Genomic DNA, 9,568 nt, shown 5'->3' with positions numbered 1-9,568 from the left:
CCGTTCATACATTCACTCATTCTCGTAACAGGAAAATTTGGCAAAAATCCAGGGCGTTCAAGTTTACACGTACCGTTCTAAAAGTTGCAATAATATCAACAACAACAACAACATCAACAACAACAACATCAACAACAACATCAACAACAACATCAACAACAAAAATGATCCATTTGAAAATTCGCCAATCTATGATAAGTAAGCTTTCGATCATTTATAGCGTGTTCATATTCATAATCTTTGTTTCATTTTTTTTTATTTATTCTGTTTGTTTGTTTTTCGTTTGCTTGCTTGTTTCAAAGTAAAACGCTGAAAACAAAATACAACAACATCAACAACAACATCATCAACAACATCATCAACAACAACATCAACAACAACATCATCAACCACAGATCTAAAGATAACATGGAAACATTATCAGACCTAAGTTATGATAACGATAGTCTGGACGAAGCAGATCACGTGATCGATGTTGATAGTAATGATCTAAACAACAAAAACAGCAACAAAAACAACAACATTAGCAACAACAACAGCAACAACATTGTTGAAGATAAATTGCTAGCGACAAAAAGACTTAGCCCAATCGGTTGTGAATATATAATGGAATGTAACAACAACATCAACATCAACAACACAATGAATATTAACAATGATAATGATAATGATAATGTCAACAACAACAGCAACACCAACCAAAACTCATCCCAAAAACCGCAAATAACGAAATCTCTCGCCAGTTTAGTATCTTTGGTTACTACTTCCGTTGATTCGAAAACGGATAGCGGTGCTGATTGTAGTTGCGAAAGTAGAGATGATGATGATGATGGTGGTGATGGTGACAATAACAGCAACAATAGCAATAATAATAATAATAATGATAATAATAATAATAATAATATGTATGGTGATAGCGACTTATATATAATGAAAAATTCCTCATCTTTATTTGAAGCTGATGATGACGACGACGATGATGATAATATTACTAATACTACTATTACTACTACTACTACTACCAATAATAATAATAATGATAATAATAAGAATAATGATTATAATAATAGTAATAATAATAATAATTATTATTATTCCTCATTGTCCCATTCCTTTACGTATTTTCCGGTAGACAAAATGGGAAATCCATTTTTATCATCATCATCATCATCACCGACGACGTCATCATCACCATCATTATTAGCATCACCGACAACTACAGCATCAGCAGAAGCAGTAGCTACAACAACGACATCAGCAGCTACAGCAGCAATGGCAACTACGACAAAATCGTCTTTATCATCTTCTGTGCCTTTACTATCGCAAATTTCATTCTCATCATCTCTCAATAATAACAATAATAATAACAATAATACTTATAATAATAATAATAATAATAACAACAACAAGAAAGGTGATGATGACGATTACCTTCTAAAAATAGGCCTGCCTGGAAATCCCTTGAGATCTAAAAATAGCTTGCCAAAAAAATTTAAGCTTAACGAAAGCTTACCTGCTCGCTTTATACCGTTAAAAATTGATGACGACGACGATGATGATGATGTTAATAATAATAATAACAATAATAATAATAATGATGATGATGACGATGGTGATGAATATAAAGTTATCAATAATAAAGCGATGATATTACTTGATTATGATGATGATGATTGTGGATGTGGTGGTGATGATGATGATAATGATGACGTCCAGAGAATTAGTGTAATTAGTGAAAAATTGAGCCGGCTAAGTGAGAGCTGGGAGAAAAATCTCTTTAAAAGTGAACTGAAGTTAAGACTAAAAAATCAAAACAATGCTTTTAAAAATAGCAGGGACAATAGCAATAAGATTAGAATTCAGTCGAAAAATAATTTATACAACAACAACACCACCAACAACAACAACAACATTAATGACGTCATAATAAACTCCAACATCAGCGACATCATCAACAACAGCATCAACAACGAAAATGACGAAGAAATTAATATTGAAATCCTTCCCGACAACACAAATAACGATGATGCTAGCAATGATGATGCTGCTACTATCGCTACTACTTCTACTACTACTACTACCACTACCACTACTACTACTACTACAATTAATAATAATAAGAATAATAAAAGTGTTAATCATGGAAATGATCTCGACAGATTAATAATTCTTGATCCGAAGAAAGTAAAGAACTTAGATCTAATGTATTTTAGTAGAGAAAAAATTAATAGTGATGATGATGATGTTGCTGGTAATGATGAAGATGATGATGATGATGCTGAAAACATTTTGTGCGGGGCTAGGTATGATAATAATTCAGCAAAAAACGTTTTGTCTTTTTCAAAAACGGCATCATTATCAGCATCATCAACAACAAAATCATCATCATCAACAGCAACAAAATCATCATCATCATCAACAACAGCAACAACAAAATCATTATCATCATCATCAACAACAACAACAACAGTACATGCATTTTCATGGTCGTCATCTTCCTCGTCACCGCTACATCCGCCTCTGCCGACGTCACCGCCACCGCCATCATCATCACCACCGCCACTCATTTTGTCGTCATCATTACTACCACCACCATCATCATCATTACTATCATCATCTATACAATCATCATCATCATCGTCGTCATCTTCTTCTTCTCCAGCAAACTTAACGAAATCATCCTTAAGCGTGAAACCAATAACGCCAGCATGGTCGCCATTACGTATTGGTTATGATAATAATGATAATAATAATAACAAAATTAATAATAATAATAATAAGATTGATGATGATGACGACGATGAAGATGATGAAGATGATGATGACGAACATTTAGCAAGCACAGTAGCCTGTGCGATTGTAAACAACGTCTTCAGCAACATCTTAGACGACTACAAACTACATTTCCCATCTCAAGCCAATGATGATGATCATGATGATAATAATAATAATAATATTATCAATAATGATAATGATAGCAATAATGATAATGATGATGATAATAATAATAATATGGGAAATGACGTCATCAATAAGTTTCTGACTTCGGTCAGCGGACGGATGAAGATGAAGAAGAAGCCAGAAGAACGACCTCACGTGAAAGAAGTTAAATTTAACGACAACGACGATGATGCTGCTACTACTACTACTGCTGCTGCTACTACTACTACTACTGCTGCTGCTACTACTACTACTACTGCTGCTGCTGCTGCTACTACTACTACTTTTACTACTACTAATACTACTACTACTGCTACTGCTGTTACTACCACTACCACTACTGTTGCTAACCCTAACATGAACAACAAAAACAACAATATTAATAATAATAATAACATCAACAACAACAACAATATTAACATCAACAACAACAACAACATCAGTGGCAACTTTCGCAAAAACTTCTACTACTGCTACGACGATGTGAACAACAAGTCAACGAACTGTGATCTAATTGAACAGTCTTACGAAACATCACAACAACAACAACAATGTCATCATCATCAACAACAGCAACAAAATTCCAACAACAGCAACAGTCGACATCCACATGACGAACAACAACAACCACAACAACAACAGTTGACAACAACTAATAACCTATCGAAAACTGAAATACTAAGCTTCGATATCATCCCAATATATCATCATCATCATTATCAGGAAGATTATTATCAGGAGGATCATCATCATTATCAGGAGGATCATCATCAGGAGAATCGCCATCAACAACACCGTCATCTTCCTCTTCATCATCAGCATCAGCATCATCATCCGAATAGTATCAAACTCGTTTCCGGTATCCGCTCTGACGTCACGTATCCATATTGCGATGATGATGATGATGACAATAATAATAATAATAATAATAACAATGATGATGATGATGACAGAGAGGAAGAATTCGAATACTTCGGAATGCAACCGGTTAAAAAACCGTACAAAATGGCCAATAAAAATAAGAAAAAAATAAGACAAATAAAAAACATTGGTGACGATGATGGTATTGATGGCGGCGGTGATGATAACGATAGTAGGGATGTGACGGTCGAGTCGGTATTAGTCGACGACCCGACAGATTCGGTCCTGACTCGCTGCTCCTATTCGATTGAAATATTACCGAGGTTTCGAGCCATCACTACTAACGGTGGTGATGATGATGATGGTTATAACAAAAATAATAATATTATTAATAATTATAATAATAATAATTATAATAATTATGGGTATAATAAATATGTTAATGATCGTAAATACTGTACGTCCTATAGCAAGGGTCTTGAAGTTCACGAGGGTATTGATAATGAAGATGACAATCATCATCATCGTCGTCGTCATCATCATCATCACGAAAGCGATGATGATAATGATCATCTCAAGCGTGGTGGTTATGTTTATGATGATGATGATGATGATGTTATTAAAATAAAATTCGACAATGATGATGATAGTGTTGGTCATGGCAGTAAAACAATTTCTACAGCTGGTATTAATAATTATAACCGTACTAAAAATAATTATAACGGTACTAGAAATAATTATAACGATACTAAAAATAATTATAACGATACTACAGATAATTATAACGATACTAAAGATAACTATAACGGTACTAAAGATAACTATAACGGTACTAAAGTTAATTATAACGATACTAGAGATAATTATAACGATACTAAAGATAATTATAACGGTACTAGAGATAGTTATAACGATACTAAGAATAATTATAACGATACTAAAGATAATTATAACGATACTGGCGTTTACGATAATGATGGTGATGATCGTGATGATGACGACAACATCAATGATGAAACTGTTGCAGAGAGTAATGTTGTTGTTGGCAGTATCGATAAAATAAGTACTGGTTTATCATCACTCGGTAACGATAATGATGCCGATGATGCCGATGATGATGATGATGAAGACGATATTGATGTTATGAAATCACGTCAACGGCAGCAACAGCAGCTACAGCAGCAACTTCAACAGCTGCAACTACAAAACATTGCCAGCATGCAGTCTACAGAATTAATGTCAGATACATCAGCATTTGAGCTTCAGCCAATACAAACAATCACATCAAAACTAACAACAAAGACAACATCAATAACATTAACGCAAACAGACTTATCAACAACAACAACAGCAGCAACAACAACAACAATAATGACGTCACCGTCACAAACAAGGTTACATACAGCAACAACAACAACAACACCATCAAAATCGACACAGAAGTCAACGAAACAACAACAACAACATTTACAAAAACCCGCGAAAAACTATAGAACACCGAAATCCCCAAAGATGTTTTTAAAACCGCCATCAAACGCCTCATCAAGCCTCTCAATATTATCCGAACTGAGTCGAAGCGATGAAGATCTTCTGGGGGAAAACAGTCATTTGTTCGAGGGCCTACTTCCGGTTTACAAAGATCTGCCCCCGCGTCATAAGAATCTACCCGCATCTAATCAAACTTATGAAAATCTACCACCAAATTTTCAGCCTTGGCCTATGGAGGACAATGATCACGATACTACTACTGCTGCTGTTGTTCTTGATGGTGATGATAATGATGTCGATTGTAATGATAATGATGTAGATGGTGATGATAATGATGTCGGTTGTGATGATAATGATGTGGATGGTGATAGTAACGATGATGTAGGTGATTTAAAAGCAGCGGATCAAAAATTGAAATCGAAGTCGAAAGATGGCTGTACGCAAACATTACTACGGCCAGCAATGGCTGAAACTGCATATGCTACTGCTGATAGCGTTACTAATTTAAGTAGCAAAGACACTTCTTACTCTGTTGTGCAGGGCAAAAATTTACTGCAGACTCCATTAACAGGGATGTTCTCGTCAGTCGGAGAGTTCGATACAGTCGGTCGAATACACGATCCAAGTCGGTTAGCTGCTGGCCGTAGAGAGGTGAATAAAAACGATTCTATTGACAGTATTACGTTGGTACTTGTCGAGCCGGATAACCGAGTCGGTATCAACTACGTTACCGGCTTTGGAGATGCGCATACCGGTGGTTCGGGACTGGGCAGTCTGAAGAATGTTTCCCATTACGGTGTCAAAGTGGAGTCGATTTTAGACGACGATGTTGATGATGATGGTGGAGAGGAAGGTGGCACTAGTTATGATTACAGAGATTATTATCATCATCATCACCACCACCAAGATGATGATGATGGTGGTGATGCTGATGATGATGATGACCGCAACAGCGAAGATGATGATGACGATTATATTGAAGGTTCTTATAACTTGAACGACACCCATTTTGAAAACGTCGATGACGTTACTACTACGGCTGCTACTACCTCTGCCTCAACTACTACTACCTCTACTACTACTACTACAACTACTACTACTAACTTCCAAGTTGATAATGATGATGATGGCGTTGGTGCTTATGAGGAGGTGGAGGAAGAAGAAGATGAAGTAACTATTCAAGCCGCCAAATCGCGCGAGGTCGATGACGTCATAAGTGATGATAATGATTATTTAGAAGATCGTGATGATGATGATGACGATGATTTGGATGGCGGAGAGATGGCGAGCGATGATGAAGAGGAAGGAGAAGAGGAAGAGAGAGATAACGATGAGGGAGAGAGATCAAGAAATTATGAGGGAAGTAAAGAACCCAGAACGCACGGCACCATCTACTCGTGCGAAGATAACATCTACGTGTGTGACGTAACCAATGACCGTGATGACGTAATGAATGATCGATTCAGTAACTCGTCACATTTTTTGGATTCGAATGATCTAGTGCTTAATGAATTCGGAATGGTGGAAACCGTGGCCATTCCACTTTATGAAGACAGCAAGATGGTGAATGTGGAGAAAAGAATTGTAGTACCATTTGGCGAAAGAATCGACACCATCATACCGACTCGTTTCGAAACCACTTCAAGATACGGATATGGACTTAGTGATACCGGCGATTTTAATACTGCAAATGTTCACAGAGATGTTAGCAGCGATAATATTGGAACAGTTGAAAAGAAATTTGTTGATGTTTTTGGAGGGAATGATGTGCTACAAGATATGCTCCTTTCGAGTACCGAGAAACCGTTACAATTCAGTGATCGGTATTTTATAGAGAATAAAGAAATGTGGATCGGCAGAAGATCAATCGAAACGCAAACTTACCCAGACCACAGAGAAATCGAAACGCAAACTTCCTTGAATTCAGAAAAATCTCTTAAAACCGCAACGATTTTTGTAGAACGAGATTCGGCTATTAAAGAATCGGTGAGTGAAGCCGATAATTTGGACCATCGCTACATACACTCGCCTTATCACGTGCCTTCTAAGGTTGATTTAAACAGAGCTCAATATTTGTCTCTTCAAACTTTCCAGCATTTCAGAGATGGACAGATGTATTTGAATCCGTCAGTGCACCATGTAAAACCGAATTTATCCGGATCATCGTTTTGCAGCGTCGGTGTTAACACTGATTCGAATGAACAAGCAACAACAAAAGTGCCGCTACCAACATCAACAAAATTGGAAGCATCAACAACAGCAACAGCAGCTTCATTGGCGGCCAACGCCACAACATCCATCCATGCATCTCACACTGATTCAACTAAAAATATTTTCACTAAACATTCAGCAGAAGCAGCAGACAAGAAACAAACACACAAATTCAAAGTTGACACAACTCGAGAACAAACCTCATTCGACCGACCAGCAAACCTTAGAGACGCCTGTGTTGGTACTGAAATAAAATCCGACAAGAAACCGACCGAACGATATCTGCACTCCAGGTTTGATTATTCTGAAAAGGTTCAAGAAAAATCAAAGAGGAAGCATTCGTGGAAGAGGGATGTTGAGAGGTTGAGGAAGGAGAGGAAGAAGATAATTGAGTTGTTGGGCAACGAAGTTGTACCCACCAAGGCTCAGGTTGAGTTGGCAGAATGCAGGCTGAATTATTACATCGGGCAGACGGATCTGCTACTGCAGATGACTGAGACTGAAGAGAGGGATGTGTCAGAGCATGGCAGAGATGAACGAACAAAAAGCATGAAGGATTTTAAAACTGCGAGTGAATTTGTCTCACTTGATTCAGATTTCATAAACGAGCAGTGCGATAAGTTTAAACTTTCAAGACAGAGAATAAGACGTAAACTTGCCGAGTTGGACCAATCGGATCGGTTTTACACCGACGATTTTGGTTACACCAACAACGAATACCGCAATATCTACGGATCGATGAATTTGAATTCAAGGGTGAAATATTCGAGAGATGGCTTGTCAAATTACATAGGCAGTGAACAAAACATCTCAAGAAAGTTCGACCGATCCATCACATCATCGCCGAAGAATTTTCATTTTTCTCGCCAGATGGAACGAGGCAACGATAATTACAACGATCATTTCTGGTACGGCACACCGACCAGAGCAAAATCAACTTATGTGGAAAGTTCGAGAAGTTTAAATTCGAAGCAGAAATGCGCCTCTTTCTCGCCGCTTTTCGCCCCAAGATCGACCGACATACCGCGCACATCCCAACTTTCGTTTACAGAAACTCGACAGACATCGCGTCAAAATGTGACCGCTAGTCCATCGATTCCGATTCATTACATACCGACCGATACTCAATACGATACCGACGATTACCGTTCAAATCAACAACTGCCGGGTTATTCATCGAATATAACCGAATCTAACCGCATGTTATCGCCGCCAACATACCGAGAATCGCCAACGGCATGCCGACTTCACGAGCACAGCAGTCAGACTTCGGTAAATAACACAACCCCGAAAAGTTCATACATATACACTGATGATCAACTGAAATCTGACGTGAAAAATTACTTCAGAGAGGAGCCGACCGACCGACCGATACACGAATCATACCGACTCATGATCGATAGTTACGAGGCAAGAGAAAGGGCAAGGCGCGAAATCGAAAAGAGTCTAGAAGCTATGAGAGAAACCGGTGTTTGATTGCTTTCCCTACCTAATTAACCCAACTAATTAGCTAACTAATGGGCCTAATTTATTCAAATAATTTGCTATATTAGAATATAAATTAAATTCACTTTCTCAGCAGACAAAAATTATTTGGTAATTTGTTTTTAAAGAAATATAACAGTTGAAATCACGTAAAAATAATAAAAGCCATCATATAAGTAATGTATTTGTGTGTGTGTGTGTGGGTGTGTTTGGTGTGTGAGTGTGTGCGTGTATGTAAGTGCGACAATTTGTTAAAATTATATCAGCCGGCTGTAGGCAACTAAAAAAATTACAAATTTGAAAAGCAAATAAGTCATTTGAAAAAAAATGATGGATTGAGGGAAAAAGTGAATGAATGAATGAAAGAAAGATGATTGATTGATCGATCGGTGGACGGATGGGTTCTAAGAAATAAATAAAAATGAATGTCGTGTGAGTGAATGATGAACGAATGACGGTTGATTGATCGATAAATGAATGGGTGAATGAATGAATGATTGATTGATGAATGAATAAACGAAAAAAGAAATGAATGAATGATTGATTTACGGAAGCTTCCAGGCAAAAAAGAAGATGCATATGT

At 37.2% G+C, this 9,568-nt stretch overlaps 1 protein-coding gene across 1 annotated transcript in view; it reads left to right on the top strand.

Annotated features, from left to right (window-relative positions):
- Positions 1–8,976, top strand: part of HELRODRAFT_192809 (hypothetical protein) — a gene marked incomplete at both ends in the record, with an annotated part of 9,502 nt that extends 526 nt beyond the window's left edge. The window contains 6 exons of the mRNA XM_009023923.1: positions 53–198; positions 396–756; positions 1,717–2,303; positions 3,894–4,124; positions 5,132–5,195; positions 5,314–8,976. Of these exons, the coding sequence (XP_009022171.1) occupies positions 53–198; positions 396–756; positions 1,717–2,303; positions 3,894–4,124; positions 5,132–5,195; positions 5,314–8,976 (5,052 nt within the window). The remainder of the gene's footprint in view (positions 1–52; positions 199–395; positions 757–1,716; positions 2,304–3,893; positions 4,125–5,131; positions 5,196–5,313) is intronic.
- Positions 8,977–9,568: the final 592 nt, after the last annotated feature.

This window comes from Helobdella robusta, assembly GCF_000326865.2.
Source record: "Helobdella robusta unplaced genomic scaffold HELROscaffold_38, whole genome shotgun sequence".
Classification (NCBI taxonomy): Eukaryota; Metazoa; Annelida; class Clitellata; order Rhynchobdellida; family Glossiphoniidae; genus Helobdella; species Helobdella robusta.
This window is presented reverse-complemented; position numbering and strand designations above follow the sequence as displayed.